This window comes from Mycteria americana, chromosome 1 (genome assembly GCF_035582795.1).
Source record: "Mycteria americana isolate JAX WOST 10 ecotype Jacksonville Zoo and Gardens chromosome 1, USCA_MyAme_1.0, whole genome shotgun sequence".
In the NCBI taxonomy this organism is placed as follows: Eukaryota; Metazoa; Chordata; class Aves; order Ciconiiformes; family Ciconiidae; genus Mycteria; species Mycteria americana.
The window spans coordinates 25,932,274-25,949,758 of NC_134365.1; the positions used below are offsets into that span (position 1 = coordinate 25,932,274).

Consider the following 17,485-nt stretch of genomic DNA (forward strand, 5'->3'; position numbering starts at 1 on the left):
TGTAAATTGTTATAAATACAGCAAATAAATCAAATACTAAAACCATGACATGTTTGTTTGTAATTGAGAGTCCCCTAACATCTATAAATATGATAATTTTAAGTTAAAAGTAAAGCCAAAAACTAATACTGAAAAAACATACCACAATTAAATTCTTAGAAACACTGTAAAAGTCAATCAAGTTAGTCCAGACGTAACAACATATTACAAGAAATCTTTCAAGAAAAGGCACACATTGTTAATGATAAAAGTTCCGCAGTAAAGTCATATGTAACAGAAATGACTGAGCAATGGTTGCGATCTGATTATATATATAGTGGCTGGACAGATTTCCCCCCCCAAAGTATAAAACTGAAAACATTAATGGTAAACTCCAGGTGTGACTGGTGTGATGTAGGTGTGTGTGTGTTTAATTTGATGTGTTAATTAAACTAAAGATTCTAAACTTTCAGCTGCATTTCCATCAGGTAAAGCTGAGCCGTTACTGTCCATAGATGCTGAAGGGTTTTCTTCTTGCCTTGTGCTGACAAGGCTGAGAATAGCTTTGTACAGAAACTGGTACTGTTCCTGGAGAAGAAAAGAGGATATAGTCAGTGTGTTGTCAGAAATAATACAACTAGATTATCTTGCAACACCGTTACTCAAAATTAATTAACGGCTGATGTGTCAGTCTGTTAATGTACTGTGCTCCACAATTTATTGTGTTACTTAGCAGCTTTATTAATTTTCAGACTAATAGCTCCCTGTACACAATGTAAAGCACAACATTAAGGAACACCGTACAGGTGGGGGAGAAAACTGTATTTTTAAAGAAATATTATGTGCTAAATCTGATTCTTGTTAAAGTCAATAGCAAAGTTCACATTGATTGAATGGGGTCAGGATTAGGGCTACTATTTGTCTGTTGGCTTTTTTTTCCCTTGAATATGTTCTCACTCTTTGTCCTCTGCATTCTATCAAGGCAGATTTTTTTTTTTTTTTTGGTACTTGCAGTTACTGTTTATGTTTTTGAAGACCCTGCCAAGTGTAGGAAGAGAGACGAGACTTTGTGGGAAGATTCACCGAGGAGGTCATTGCCTAGAGGGAGCGGGGGGTCTCAGTTGGGTGCAGTGGGAAATGGGGGGTGCCAGAAGCCAGCTGGACCACAGTGTGGGCTGGGAAGGGGGAAGCAGCTGGATGCTCTGTGCAGGGCAGCATCTCGAAAGCGCAGGCACAGTGAAGACTGTGCTGCACCAGGTAACAGTGGATGGTCTCAAAGGGCAGAGGAGTATTTTGTGTTCTAGGATGGATACAGGAGGATAAAGAATTTCTGTGATGGAAGGAGCGGGGAGCAGTAAGACAGACTAAATAGAGTGGGGTTTGGGGTCTGGACTATAAGGTTGCACTAAGAGATATGGGGTAGAAAGAGCAATGAATTTGAACATCTGCAGTAGGAGGATGGGAAAATGGAAAATTGAAATCCGCGATAAAGGGCCCAGGTATTTGCTGAAGGCTCCTGGGGCAAGAGGAGTGAAGGTCCTAACGGTGCTGCTGAGGTGCGAAGAGTTCCCATTTTGACTGCATTGTCTGCCAGGCACCTCAGTCTGGGCTAGCTCGGCAGGGCAAGGGGCAGACACATCTGTGAATCCTGTGTCATGTCCTGTTTTTTCCTGTCAAAAATGTGATAATGCTAACCCTAACATTTCACTCTCAAAGTGTTCTCCTTATTACATCCATTGTAGCTCTACAGCAGTCAGATTTGTAGTGGTATGACCAAAGGGGCAGGGTTCGTAGTTTTTCATTTCTGTGATGAATTTTCATTTGTATCACACTGACTTAGTAAGTAATTCTTATTTGTTATACTTTTAATTATTTTTTTTCTTTCTGTAAGCACAGTGACAATGGTGTCAAGTGACCATTCAGCAGCTCATAAAAGATCGAAGTCCATTCTGAAATGGAAAACTAGGGTACCTACTTCAGGGTCTACTTGGAGTACAAATTTATTCCTGCTGAATTAAAACCATTGTTTACATGACATAGTGCAGATTTTATGATGACAGTGGCAGCTTTGTAGATTTGGAATATGACCACTTGTTAACCACATAACAGGTTTTCAGGGGAAATACTTTGTTTTGGAATAAGCAGCTGGTTCACTACAGCACTTCTGGAAGACAGTTTTGATTGGCTCACGCAGAACCTAAGATACCAATGGTTCAGTAATGTTGCCCGAAGGTCTAACCATGCTAATAATACCACACATAGGAAAAAAAATATGCACACATTTTGCTTATTACTTACAATGTCTGTAAAGACTCCAGGCCTCATCAAATTTATCATCTTCGCTACCTGGTAAACATCCACTGAGTTCTCATTTTCCAGTTGATGCATCAGCGTTGTTAATGCACAGAAAGTGCCTGCTGTCACCCCTCCATGCCTTTGTAAAGTAAAAAAACCAAACCAAACCAAACCAAAAAAGTCTTTAGAAAGTGGATCAAGTTTCTACAGCTGGAGAAAATACAAAATTCAGGGTAAACTGGTAAGATGAATTTCTGTCATGTGATCTTTACACTTTCTGAAATAGGCTTGCCCAGCAGTGCCTTCACAGCATCTGGCTACAACTCCTGGAGAGTCTTTAAAAGCCAGTCTTAGGGTTATTTCCCTACAGTCCTATATTAACTAAATCCTGAAGGCCTCAGGTCCATCAGGATTTTAACATTTCAGTATTTTTGGCCATTATTAAACGGCTGGAGAAGGGTAAGGTGCCTCATCTAAATAGTCTTACTTCTTTCAATAATAGACAATGAAGCCCTGACTGATTTCGTCTCCAGTGCCCTACTCAACAATCATCCAGAGTATCAAAATGATAGAATTGCAAAGAAAACATTGAAGTGTGATAAAATAAAAATGTTTCTCTTGTTGATGCAGCTGAAACAGAAGCAGCAGCACTATTGTTAGGTGCAGACTTTGTGCCTTGTTTCAGTGGCTTTCACTCTAAAGGAGACGAAAGGATGGTTCTACAGAAAAACATCAAAACAAACTGAAAGCTGCAGTTCTTACTCGTCATGTACAATCATGGGTCCATCACGGTTGGAAGTTTCCTCTTTGATGATGCTGATCAGTTCAAAAGTTTTACTAATAGGACTATCAGGATTTGGCCATTTTGGACACTGAAAATGCCTCACTTCAAGTACATAATCATCCTAAAAGGTGAAAAAAACTGTAAATCAATTTGGTAAAAGATTGACTGTTTTTATTCTTATCCTTCACCCCGTTCCAGTCCAGCTCCAGCCTCCAGATACAGAATCCCACTGCTGTGGAGGTTAGACTACCCTATTCCCCATGTCACCATATTACTGATAGAGGTGACTCCCCTCCCTGAGTGTTTCAAGGGCATGGAATTTTATCACTCATTTACCATAGAAAATGTAACAAATTATAGGCATTACTTTTAACAAATCAAGTCCTGATTGTTATGACATTTTTATGACAGTGTTACCTGTGTAGCTTCTAAAATAAAGTCTTGGATTATGAGCTTCTCCTCGTTAGACAGACACTTGTGTTCTTCAGCAATCATAGTAACTTTGAAACTCTCACAGTTTATAGGCTCATCTTTGTTTGGCCAGTATACAAATTCATCTTCAGCCTCCAGGAAAAAAAAAGAAGCCGTAAAAGTAAGTAATGTTGAGGTCATAAAATAAAACTTAATCCAACATAATAAATAATGGTGCCACGTATGTAATCAATGCAGCCAGCTAGATTTAAATTGATCAACCAAAATTTGAGTGGGATCACAAACATCACAAGTGATGGTTTTCAGACACCTCTGTAGTGATCCTGACCAGAAGACCATTGTACCCTGTGGAGATAGTGACCCACCTAACAGTCAACATGTGCTGTGCTGTGCTGTGCCACAGGTCCAGCCTGCCCTTCAGGCTGTGTTGTGCTGCCCATAGCCCATGGCTACAGGATAAACTTAGCTGGGGGATTGTAATGTAGGAGCCTGCAGGCAGCTCCCACTCTGTACCGATGATTACACCACTTGCATGTGTAAAAGTGCAGCAAGAAGTTCTCATGAGAACATCCTTTCTGTTTGACAGCAGAAATGATGAACAGAGTTGTTTTCTTTTAAGAAAAATCCTATAATAGCTTGAATGACCAAAATGGGGGTAACCCTTCCATGGATGGGAGCTGCATGACATGATGTACCTTGATCAGAGATACATTCAATGCTGTACAACTCGGGGTTCCCAGCATCTATCTGATGGGATGTAAGATTATCTATACTACCCCCTCCTTTATAGTGTTAGCTCTAATAAACAGCATTTTAAATGATCCTTTACAGAGTCTGAGTGTCTTTCTTACTGGGATCATAATGAACCAGCACCTCTTGGCAAAACAATCTCCCTTATTACAAGGGCTAACTTAAAAATCCATCTGTTTTACAGGAAGTGTAACATTTATAAAACATTGATGAGAAGAAAAAACCAAACATTGTCTTGGTTGTACATGTTTTTCCAATCATGCAAGACTCTCCAAAGCATTGCATGGCTTTCCTCCAAACTCATTACCAAACATGATGCCCTTTCACACCTCAAGACTTCTCTAAGTACCAACCTAAAAGGTCTCAGATATTTCTGCACTTCTAGAACTGAAAAACATATTCATTTGTAATTAAATTACACATGCAGGATGAACACGTGAGCTTCCTTTGCTGTTCAGAGTCAAAATCCCTGCTAAACATTTGTTTGTAGCTTTAGGAGATGAGCAAGAGAAACAAACTCATCTTTCTCCCCTTAGCTAATAATGGCTGAAGAAGCCATATTACAACTAAAGTAAAAGTCCTGGGGTGAAAACTAACCTTGCCTAAGAGTTACTTCTGCTGTTTGGCTCTTTTTATAAATTATACGGGAATCATTCAATACTTTCTCATGCCAGTTGCAATCTACCCAGACAAGGATCTCCAGATTTCCACTAGATGATCGGAGGACTTTACACTCAGTACAGTATTAATTTTTAATTGTTTTTTTTTTCAAAATTCAAGATATTGTCTCATGTCCTGCATATTTCAAAATGGTAATACTAATAAAATTCATACCTAAACCCATAACAATCAGCCACAAAACTTACCATATTCTGGCTATCAGGAAGCATGACTATTAGCTGGGCATTATGGTCCCATATCATTCTCCAGAAATCCTTGATAGTATGTAGTAAGGGATGCTGGGTAATAATGAATTCATTACTTTGATAATAACCCTGCAAAACAAAATCAACAGACTCAGAATTGATGCCCAACTATTAACATTTAAAGGAAGCTTCCACTGGACAGCGCCAGAAGTCTAGAAAATAAATTGCAGACTTGTGCCTCCTTTGGCTTCCTGCAAATATTACAAGAATATAAAACTTCCATTGCAGTATTTTCCAGATGAAAAGAATAAAATCGGTTACACTGAAATAATTTTTAAAGCTTCAAAAAATTTGATGGAAAAAAAATACAAAAGAAATCAGTGGAGACTTGAACGGCCAACTCAGAATGAAAATACATTAACTCATACACACGTGCTAATTGCTCTACATTAGCCAGACTTCCAGAGGAGCTGGCAACATGAAACAAATAAAAGAATACTTGAAAGATCTGCAAAAATGCCAAGCAGTCTCTTAATTTGTACAGATGTCCCAGATCAACTCCTTACCACAAAAGAGAGTTCCTTTGCAGTAATGCACCTGATCAAGGATCATGCATACACAGCACTGCAGGGAACTTTCCCATCTCTTTCTTGAATGTCCAGGAAGCATTTTGTTCTGGTTTTGGCTAGGACAGAGTTAATTTTCTTCACAGTAGCTAGTATGGGGCTATGTTTTGGATTTGTGCTGAAAACAGTGTTGACAACACGGGGATGTTTTAGTTATTGCTGAGCAGTGCTTACACAGAGTCAAGGCCTTTTCTGCCTCTCACCCCACCCCACCAGCGAGCAGGCTGGGGGGGCACAAGAAGCTGGGAGGGGACACGGCTGGGACAGCTGCCCCCAACTGACCAAAGGGACATTCCATACCATATGGCGTCATGCTCAGCATATAAAGCTGGGGAAGAAGAAGGAAGGGGAGACATTCGGAGTGATGGCGTTTGTCTTCCCAAGTAACTGTTACACATGATGGAGCCCTGCTTTCCTGGAGATGGCTGAACACCTGCCTGCCCATGGGAAGGAGTGAATGAATTCCTTGTTTTGCTTTACTTGTATGCACGGCTTTTCCTTTCCCTGTTAAACTGTCTTTATCTCAACCCAGGAGTTTTCTTACTTTGACTCTTCTGATTCTCTCCCCCATCCCACCAGGGGGGAGTGAGCGAGCGGCTGTGTGGGGCTTAGTTGCTGGCTGGGGCTAAACCACGACAATTTACTCCTCCCTCTCAGCTAATGAAGGGGAAAAGAGTTGAAGAAAACCCAAGGAACAAAGACATAATGGAAAGCTGATGAGCTATGGCCTTGGGCTATGCCAGTTGCAAAAGCTCTGTAAGACAAGCAGGTAGGAAGGCAAACCACAGTACAGCCATTAAAAACTAACTTGTTAGTTAATACTTTTACTTCATCTCAAAAGATCCTTCCATAGGTGGCATTTAGCTTTACCTGTTTTTAAAACTATGATGGGATTTCTGGTTCTACAGATCGTTAAAATGCAATGCACTTAACCAAAATTAAAAACAGTAATAACAGTAATAATACTTCCTGGGGGAAGAAGTAACTCTTTCAGGCAGCGTGAATAACGGAAGAAAGGAGCTTTCAAAATCAAGACTGTGCCACCCTAACTCGGACACGTGGCAGCTCTGAAAACAGCTATACAATCGGACATTGTTTTTCACCAATACGGGCAACTGACTTACCATAATATAGGAAGCATTGATGTAGTCTGTCCCTTCACCAGACAGTGACGAGATACCCACTCGAGATCTTTCCACTGCAAAAAAAAGTCACGAACTAGTATGTATGTTGCAATGACTCATAATATAGCAATTATCTCACATATCTCATAGTAATGATAATGCTAAGCTCCATCAATCAGGATAAAGTGTTATCCAGCCATCTATATTATTTTCCTATGTGTAGTACTTAAATAATTTCTTCACTAAAAGTGCTTTACAGAACATTGCTCCACACCAACGCAGGTGTCTTCAGTTCTTGCTGAGGAAAGATTAAAGGTTTGACACACACAGTTCATAAACATTTTGCCACCCACAGAAGACGATTTGAAGAAGCTTACCAGGAATGATGGATGAAGTTCGGTTCTTTTCTCTGTTACACTGTTTGAGTGCAGTTGAATAATCACACTGCTGTGTGTTAGACTGGCTCAGTAACTGAAACGATGAAGTTAAAAACAATTAGGTAACCATACAAAAGCCATTCCTTCGTTAGCTGCATTAAACAGAAGGGCGCACATATTGCAGGTTAGCAGCCTCTCTTAACTTTAGGTAACTAGTTATCTGGCTAAACTACTTAACAAGTCATCAAAATCTTTTTTCTTCACTGTTTTAACAGTTCAAATGACTCTTGAGCCCTAGGTCCATAAGCATGTCTTTGAAGGAAATGCCACTTTATGTTGTTCCACATCCAGCTCCCCCCAGTGCTTGTTGCCATCCTGATGTCACTTCCGTTTTGCCTGCACAGCTGTTTGTGTAACTTCAAATAGTTTTGGAAAACAGTAAATGTCTGTGCAGAAAAATCTGCATTGTTCTACAGACAGTATAGCTCCTGATGTGAGGCATCTCTAGATATCCCAGTTATGAGCTTCCTGATTTTCTCTCCAAACATGTGAGAGGAAATGATCTGGGGGGGTCTCACTGACTTACTTGTTTCAACCAATGCAATTCAGACAAGAGCATGAGAAGGAATGAGCATATACGTGCATACACCACAATGCTGTACAACCACTGCTTGGGCATGTAATAAGTTTGGAAAGCAGGTTTTTCCTGTTTTTTAGGGAGTTTTTTGATTGCTAGAAAAATCAACCAGATCAATCAGCATGTTCAAAAGAATTCAGAAGACTTTTCTGTGATGTTTTGGACTGGGGATGTGTAGCTTTCGGAAGCTGCGGGCTTTGGAAGAACAGATAGCAAACCAGGGAAGTTCCACCAAAATGATCACTTTTTTTTTTCATCTAGAACAGTTCTTCAGTAAAACAAAACTCCACATTTTTGTTATTATCCTAATAATTTTAGCTTGCAAAGGGAAATGAGATTGAATGAGACATGTCCCTTTCTGATAATATTTAAGCTCTTGAAACTGGAGCTCTACATGGCTGCTGCAATTTGCATTGCACACTCTGTATTTATATATATTTACACACTCTGTTTGTATATATTATGTGTTTTATTCTTTCACCTGTGTAGGAAAGGTGGGATGCTTATTTCTCCAAGCACATCACAGCTGTGATGAGTCCCTACTTTTCCCTAGGAAAAAACAGTGCAACACTGTTGGATCATTCAAGCCAGGATAGCAGCAAACTGTGAAATCCTTTGGTATGTTGTTCCTATTCTGTTGTTCTGTATTGTTCATTATCTTGAAGAAATACTAGTGACTGTGCCTATGTGACCAAATACTTCAGAAAATAAATATATTAATATTTTTGATAGCCACATTATCTACAGACTTATCTGCTTAAATTTTTTACTTATGATCCAATAGCTAAATGTAGAAAGAATACACATTATCCCATGCAGTCCTCCTTAGAATTAAAATCCTTAGAGAGAAAGGTTCTAATAATTCATTTCCTGTTAAATTAGGGAGAGGAAAGTCTGTTTTGCCACATAATCTGGAAAACATTTAAGTGTGATTTACTTCTCTGGATTCAAATTCATTTGAAAAGGTAGGATTTTCTGTGTTTCCTCTGTAAGTGACCCAGTGAGCGAGCTAGACTTCCCATTCTCCCCATGAGTCAATGGGCTGTTTCTCTCATAGATTCTGAGCTGTTACCCGGCTGGCTCTGCTCTTTCTCTGGGTGACTGAAAGTCCCGTGCAGGTACACACTGATCTCCACATCCACAAGCACCAAAGCATTCACTTATCGCCTGCTGAGCCAGTGTTGTATGCTGAAGGGAATATGTTGATTGACCAATATAGCTCATGACATTTTTGCCAGAATGACATATTTCCAGACTGTTGTTTTACCTTTGGGATCTTTGTGCAAAGGCACGTAGTTAGATTTTCCAAAATCTACTTACTGGCCTATTTCGCATGCTCTTGGTTTTTTTTCTTTTTTTAAATTCCTTTTTTAGGAGTATGCAAATAATTCTTTTGTCCCAGCTGACTGCATGCATTTGTTAAATTACTCTGAATTTAGGCTCAGCAGTTAAATTTTAGATAGAGAAAGCTAATGAAAGTTGTGTTGAGATACCAACTTTTAAGTCATTCAAGCTTGCAAGCCTAAAGCTTTTCATGTTACTATCTGGGAGAGCTCACCTTGAATTGTTTCTCCAGTCTGGTCTTTCCTGTTGGTCCAGGTATCAAGAGAGCATTAACATAGGCATGAATGTGAGTCTCAAGGACTTCTGTTTCTTTACTGAGTATCGCTTCAACCAATGCATCGTGAATGAAGATGTATTGCTCCTAGGAAAATAAAACCAAACATCTGAGCTCTAATTATTTTCAGATACCCCTGGACACCTCTGGCTAAGCTACCACTTCTGACGTGGTCAGTATTTCTTCACAACATGCTGCTATAGGGGAGTTTTCTCAAAAGCGATCCTCTACAGTGAAGGCTGTCCCTCCACACTGACAGTACACATTTACAAGCACAATTGAACTACGCATGCAATGATATATGATATAATACCAAATGCCCAACACCTGTGGTATCTCATGTTCACAGAACAGAGTTAAAAATGCAAGCATAGCCTTGAGTCAAATTTTCAAGTCCGCTTGTTATGCGACTCTCCCTGCCTGTTCTTGCAATAAAGTGATCACTCCCAGTTCCTACTGCTATGCTCTATTTTCTCTCTCACATCCTTCGGAACAAGTGCCCATGCTGTTGTTGATTACCTTTTTTCCTGTTGAAAGGCACTGGGGAATATAACCACCTGTTCCTGAAACCTGAAATAGACTTTCAAATGCCCTGCTGTTGTCCGTATTGTTTTCTTCTGGTCTTTCACTATTCTATATATAATCTTCAGTTTAAAGCAGCTATAGATAATCTTCTGCCTGAAACAGCTTTTTTTCCTACTTTTTATTGCCTGATATCAACTGTAGGATCAGGTTCAGTGAAGATCTGAACACCTGACAATGGTGTTTCCTTAAAAAAATCTAGGACCAAAATGCATGCCCTGCCAAGAAAGTGCTACTACGGGAAGCATGATTTATACAGACTTTCTCTCTTCTGAGTCCTCCCTAATAAACAGACAAGAGCCCACAGATAGGCAATTTCTAGTGCATTGCTCTAAGTGAGACTAGAAGGATGTCTCTGTAAAAACAAGGGAAGCAAAAGGGAAAGTCCAGTCTGGTGACTGGTTGCCAATCTGTCTGGCGGTGCCAAAAAAAGGACTGTATCATGTCTCCTCCTGCAAACAGAAATAGTCTGTAATAGTCTCTCGCTACATATATTTTATTCTTACCTCAGTCTGCACCAAGTAGTTCCTTTGGGTACGTATGTGCTTTAAGAATCCAAATATGTTGACCGTCCCTTCATGCTGAATTTGCTGCAGCATGCTGTCTAACACTATGTATGTGCCTGTCCTTCCAACACCAGCACTACAAAACAAAAAAATAGTCTTGAGCCTGAAGTAAAATGATAATGAAAAGAACTGTTTCTTATACATAGCTTTTTCAACAAACTGGTGCATAGGGAAGATTTTGCTCTACAAATCTTTTTTGTATCTATGATCTGCTTTGCTAAAACTTCAAGGCTGGTAATGAAGAGAAATCTTTTCAACTCATCTTTTTCTTTGTGCAAGAATAGAACTAAAGATAATTTTCTCAAATGATTTTTAAAGTACCAACTGGTATAGAATTAAGGGGTTTCCTGCAGGTCTGCAATTTTCAGGCTTCTGATATTCCTTAGGATATTTTGTCAAGGGTGGCAAATGTCAGCATTTGGGCACAGCTAATGTGCTCGAGTTCTTCTATGTTGAAACACACATCACTTTAAAGGGAAAGTTGCATTATGCCACCCGTTACAGATATAGGAGATTTCAAAGATACCGGACTAAGGAAAACCCCAGGAAGTGGCAGAGCTTCTGAAGGTACATTTGTAAAAGAAAAAGCTTAGTGCTCTTCAGATACAGCTAAGACGGCGAGCAATGGTTGAAACCCTTCTTAAAAAGGGAAGATGCAGAAGAAAGGGTTAATCAACTCACTCGTGTTATGAACTCTGACTCATTTAGCATAAAAAGGGCTGTATCGTAAGATTAAAACCCATCTTTTTCTTTCATAAAATATCTGGGTAGGAAGTACAAGGTCAAGAGGTCATTTTTTGTTATCTAGTCATATATGGGAATTAGCCAGTTGTAATTCCCCTCTAAGTTATGAGGAAACGTTATGTGCGTTGGTACATGTAAGTTGGCAGCAACACTGTGCTGGGTCTGCGTGGTCCCTTACAGGCAGATCCAAGCTCAGTCCGTACATGCTAACTCAGTCATCTCATTTCTTCCACAGAGGTGGCACAAAGCATGGGTAGTGTGAGCTCAGATTGCTGTAATAAACTGTCTAAATAAACATGATATAAAACTGAAAGGTCCAGGTTATTAACACACTATTAGACACAAAAAAGTATAAAGATTACCAGACACCATCTGTACTTGTTATGAAAGACAAAACATGAAAAGTACCAAAATAAAAATAGCTAAAAAAACTTTCATGAGGTTTGTCATCTGTGTCCTCCATATAGCCTGTAAAGATAAATAAAAGTTACATTTCTAACATGAGGTGACTCCTTTGAAACTCCACAGTGCATGGGGACAGGTGAACTAAAAGCTGAACAAAACTGCCTACAGACGGAGGTGAGTTATACCTATGACCCAATGGAGAGGTCTGACTGAAGCCACACAACTTACCACTGTGCACTTTTTAAAAACTCAATTTAATTGACTTATAATGTATTGCTGATCTCTCAGCCCGCTGGCATAGATCTCAGACTTGGCATTTTGGGGAAACTCTTATTTTGAACTTCCCGAGAACAGGCAGGATGTAGATAGCAGCAGAACAACCAAAATGTGGAATTTTCATTTTGCAAGCTAAAAACAGATTTCAGTCAGATTAGATCATCCCAGAAATAAAATATCTTCATTTGCAGCATTTGTGAGGTGACTTTACCTGTTGGCTTCCTCAGAGTCAGCTCCAGAAGGACAGAATTCATGAGGAGGTTCTCTTTCCAAATGTTCCATCAAAGGTGAGGTACTACAGTGGAAAACCAGAACCTGCTTATATATTTTACAATAACCCGGTCCTTCACGGGCATTGTGAAGTCATTCCAGGCCCTACAAGCCCTTTTTAACCAATTTTCCCTGAGCTGCCCAGTTTTAGTGAGCATTGACAGAACACCTGCCTGCACACTGCGGCACATGCAGACCTCAAACCGTTCCCCAGAACGCTCCTCCATGGCAAATGACTGCTAGAGCGCAGAGTAATGTTAAAAACAGCAGAGTTGTAGTTCAGCCAGGAATAGAGTGAGTCTTCTTTTGTGGACAGAGCTCCTCTTAGGATTACAGAGTATCCCTGCACCAAAGAAAGCATGAGCCAAAACCATCCTAACGATACATTTGCAGAAATGAAACAATTACTGCTATATATGTATCTGGTAAGCCCATAGCAATCAAGAGAGTAGTATAGAAATGTGCAAAAAAGTAAAAAGAAAAGCATTTTTGCAAAAAAAAGAGAACATAGTGCAGAGCAGCATCATCTTGTTTACGGAGATTTATAGACGTGGCACAGAGAGTTGATTAGTTGGCCTTACCAAGGATAGAAATATCAGCTAAGTAATTAATCTTATTCCATCAGGAATTGTTAAATGTGAGAGTGAAATTTTGCTTAACCCACCACTGAAAAATTCTTTTTTCTGCAAAACAAAAGCGGAGTGAACCTTACGGCGGTAAAAACCACACCTGCAATGAACCACAACAGGCCCGACAGCGTGGCGCTTGGCATGCGATGCCTTCCGCACGAAGGTGAGCACGGGCAGTGTGTATTCTGGAACACCCATGTCAGGCCACTGGGTATAATGGTACTGAGTTACTATACGTCCACTAGACCTCCCTTTCTGGGAACCCTGCAACAGAAAAATAATTCCATATGTAAGCAGCCCACATCTGAACGACAACTCTTCATAATTTTATTTCTGTACCCGATAGTTCTTGAATTAGTACTGTCCCTATTTAGTTAACAGCATGCTGCCTAGCTCTGAATATTCCAGCTTTCAAAGAGAAGAGGAAGGGCCAGTGCTTCTGTCCCATCAGCTTGCCCTCTGAATGGAAAAATGACCTGGCCCTGTCCCTTAGGAAGCCATAGAGAAAGGCTAAGAGTTCTGGGTAACAAATTACAGCTGCTCTTACGAGTCACCAGCCGTTTCTGACACTCTCTTCCTCTGCTGGGTGGACAGAAAGGGGAGGATTCACCTCACTCAGCTTTAGTGATCTACATGGGAAGTAGCCTTGTGTAGGCTGCTTTTCTAAGCTTCCTCCCTCAATGGCAGCTCAGAGGCAGGGATACCTTCAGAGAGCAGGTCATCTCATTCAAAGATGGGTTCCTAAACCAGGCAGAATAAATTACTTGACAGTAAGTGTGGTACTTTAGCCACTAATTGTACAGGGAGGCTGAGAGACTGGATGTCTAACATTTAGGTGGCTGAAATAAGCTTTCAGAATGCCCCTCAAAGTAGCCAATGTCCCACTGCTGAGCTGCGAGTATGCTGGTTCTGATGACAATAAAACAAGGTGTGGATTCACCTGTTTTGCAGGGGGGTAAAAATTCAGTCCTTAAAAAGGAAAATTGATAGCTGAGGAGGATGATTTAATTCATACCACATTTTTTACTAGCTGCTCTCTTTCTGAAAATGTATCCCCCTGCTCACCAGGCAGGCAAAGTCCAAATCAGCTCTCCAGTGTGATCACAGCCTTTTCCCTGATAGTACTACGTCACACCAGTACTACAGGCCAGTATCTTCTCAATTTGTTCATCTGGTCAAATTAACTCTGAAGTTGATGAGCATCTTGGCTTGCCGAGACCTACAGGATTCAGCTTTACCTATACAACAGAAAAGAGCTGCCAACTGCCTTAAAAAACATGCTGAGCAACTTTTAACACTCCCTTTTCCCCTAACTACATTTTCAGGCTGCCACAAACCTTTTTGATCTTGGTGTTTCTAAGAGTAAAATTCCTCACAGTGTAATAGGCAAGTACATGAACACTCTTCTGAGTAACCAAGAAGTTTCCATATTCTTCACTACCTTCGGCAGGCCAGTACTGGTCACATTTTCTCTGTTAGAAAGCGAATGAAAAACAGAGAAAAAAGAGAAAGAAAACAAAATGTCAAACTAGCAAGCTGAGATGTTCAAATTTAAGAGCACAGTCAACCACAAGAACATACAGGGACTCTCAATATCCCCAGTTTATAATAGACATGATCTGCAGCGTAAGAGAACAAATAATGTGTATTTTACGCTGTAAAGAGAGGTGGCTGTGCAAAGATGCTCCTTATTTGGAATACTCCAAAAAAGAGAGGCTTAAATCATACTATCAGAGTTAAAGGGCTCTAATATCGTTGAACTTGCCATTCTATAGGCACTCTAAAATCTAAAGAAAATACCAGACAACGTATAGGAAAAACAGGAATACGTTCAAGTCAGTAGAGTTGTATGTGGCTTTTGGTTAGTTCATAATATGGGCAGAGTACACTTATATCCGATCAGCGAGGGTAAGACTGAGGTTGCGTGCAGCCAGAATATAGAGCAGAGAGCTGTGATGTCCAGCCTTTTGGTTGGGTAGCCATGTAGCCTTCTCTAGGAGTACTAGAAAAGTACATGTTTATATCACGGTATTATAAATGAAGTGGTACTCCCAGTGCGGCCCTTGTCTGCATTTTCTGTGTCTGTATCATCTGATAGATGCGTAATAGGTCACGTGACAAGAGTTACATGCATTTGAGGCACTGCTGCCAGTGTGTGGCAAGTGTGATGCAATGTGTCCTCATGTGACCCCAGGGTACACGCATACTCCCATCACACAACCAGAAAAACACGAACCCTGTCATGGGGTTTGACCTCATTTTGTCTCACTGGACAAACATGTATCTAGTCTTATAGTAGGAAAGGAACTATGGGTCCCATGGGATGTTAACAGGGAGCAGGCAGTGAACATCCAGAAAAATTCACCCGAACTACAGCCTTCCCCTTTCCAGGGTCTAAGGCACCCCTGAGAAAGAGAGAAAGAGAATGATGGAGAGCAGATTGCTAGCAGAATGTGGCACAAGGTCCACAGTCTGGCCACTCCTAAATATATATAAGAAGTCTTTTTTTCAGTATAAGAATTTTTTTGTAGTTAGAACATGGTATTTTCAAGACTTGTTGTTGACAATTGAGTTTAAATGTTTTTTTCAGTTTCATACTACAAATCCTCAACTTTATACTTTTATAGCCAATCCTAGTACAAGCAACTACTACAAACTGTTGCTTTTTGCTCAATAAATGCCTAAAGCAGATTTTTAAAAGAGAGAAAGGAGTCTGCTAGAGGTAGATCTATCAACATCAGAGAAATAAATAATAGACAAAGGTACTCATACCCTTCCTTTCTCAACGAGATTAGTTATCATCACAATAACTTCTACGTTATGTTCCCATATCATTCTCCAGAAATCTTCCGCTGTCGATTTTAGTGGCCCTTGAGCTGCAATGTAGGCTTTTGGCTTGTTGTAGCCCTAAATTGAAATATAACAAATGACACTTGTCAAATCACAGTCCGCGAGCAAAAGGAGGTTGGGAAGAGTACATGACATTTTATGTATCTATTTTTAAAGAATCTCAAAAGCTTTTAAGTACTTTTGAATTTATAACTATCCAAATTGCAGAAACCCTGTGGTACCAGATGACATACGAATGCAACTGTTATGTCAATGTTTATCATTTCAACAAATAGGATATATGTTCAAGTGCCCGTGTTCCGGCAGAATGTTGACATGATAGTGATTATGAGACATCTGTTATGATAGTGGTTTAAAAAATGAATCAAGATCATTCACATGTAAATTACTAGGTAACGAAAACTGAATAAATGGTACCTCGGTAAGGCTCTCAGCCAAATGGCATCTTGCTCTCATGAGATTATCTCAGACAGAAGAATTAACCACTTACCAAACATGTATAAAGGAACAAACATTCAGATGTGAAATGCTTCTAAAATGACTCAGATGTGACAGAACATTTTTTGTTTCATAAAGCTTTTCACTAAGCTGCAGCTGCTACGATATCAAGATGGATTCAAAAAGGAATTGGAGTTTTACCTGTGCTTTTACTTTGTAGGCTTAACTTAGATCATTAAAATTTTTTTAACAAAATTTGTAATATTGTGGCACTTTTAAAAATTAAGTCTATTCACCTCTATACACCAGTTTTTACAGAAAAGACTGACAGATGAATAGGCTGGCAGATAGAAAAAGGCACTTACATCAACGTAGTTGGCATTAATGTAATCAGTCAGTTTTCCATCCTTTTCTGCAAGCTGTGCTAATTTAACCCTAGTATGGTCATCTGTAGTAAAACAAGGGAGAAAATAAGCATAGTTTTCTGCAAGAATTATATCCTTTCTATAAGAAATCTTTTTAAAAAATACTGAAATGGATTTTTACAATACATAAGACTAATACAGTGACAACCATGTATGCAAACATCCTGTGCTTAGGTATGCATCAGATTCAAAATTCTAGTTTGCAGAAGGATAAACTAATGAATCCAAGGATTCAAGGGATGCAGAATTCAGTTGCCTGAGCAGCAGCACCTGGGGTCATTTTAGGCACCGTGACATATTCCCCTACAGCCTCCAGCTGCTGCCTGTGAAGGGGCATGGGTCTTCTGTAAGTCCTGTGTCATGACTGCCAAGCCTGCACAGTGGGATGTCTCAAATGACAGTAGGCACCAGTGTTTAGGCACGTTAATTCCAAGTTAAAGAGCAGAGACTGGAGAGCAATGGGACTTTGGAGAAGCTGGGCAGCTCAGTAGTGGCTACCTCACAGAGAGCTGAAGCTTCCTGTAGCTTGCACTGATTATAAGGCCTAAGAGACTTGATTCAGTTGCACAGGGCAATTCTTGCTACTTGAGCTGCCCTAAGCTGCTTGCGCACTGCCCTTTGACAAAAAAGCCGCTGGGTTGGCACCTTTTCTATGATCAGGTACAAACACAGAGTGGCAGAGGAAAATCCCTGACTTTCCGCCCCTCTAGAAGTATCTTCAGCCAGGTGGAATGGGATTTCTTGCTGCTGGTTTACGTTGTCTTCTGCCAGACAGGCTGATTCTGTCTCTTTTTCTATTAAGCTCTAGTGAC

General features: G+C 40.1%; 1 protein-coding gene across 1 annotated transcript in view; it reads right to left on the reverse strand.

Annotated features, from left to right (window-relative positions):
* Positions 1-426: 426 nt before the first annotated feature.
* PTPRZ1 (protein tyrosine phosphatase receptor type Z1) overlaps positions 427-17,485 on the reverse strand; it is a 104,104-nt gene continuing 87,045 nt past the window's right edge. The window contains exons 18-31 of the mRNA XM_075494581.1: positions 16,614-16,696; positions 15,733-15,867; positions 14,298-14,432; positions 13,061-13,224; positions 12,273-12,356; positions 10,577-10,712; positions 9,429-9,575; positions 7,234-7,327; positions 6,857-6,930; positions 5,107-5,235; positions 3,476-3,622; positions 3,037-3,179; positions 2,278-2,413; positions 427-567 (exon numbers count right to left, since the gene is read on the reverse strand). Coding sequence (XP_075350696.1) covers positions 427-567; positions 2,278-2,413; positions 3,037-3,179; positions 3,476-3,622; positions 5,107-5,235; positions 6,857-6,930; positions 7,234-7,327; positions 9,429-9,575; positions 10,577-10,712; positions 12,273-12,356; positions 13,061-13,224; positions 14,298-14,432; positions 15,733-15,867; positions 16,614-16,696 — 1,748 coding nt within the window. The remainder of the gene's footprint in view (positions 568-2,277; positions 2,414-3,036; positions 3,180-3,475; positions 3,623-5,106; positions 5,236-6,856; positions 6,931-7,233; positions 7,328-9,428; positions 9,576-10,576; positions 10,713-12,272; positions 12,357-13,060; positions 13,225-14,297; positions 14,433-15,732; positions 15,868-16,613; positions 16,697-17,485) is intronic.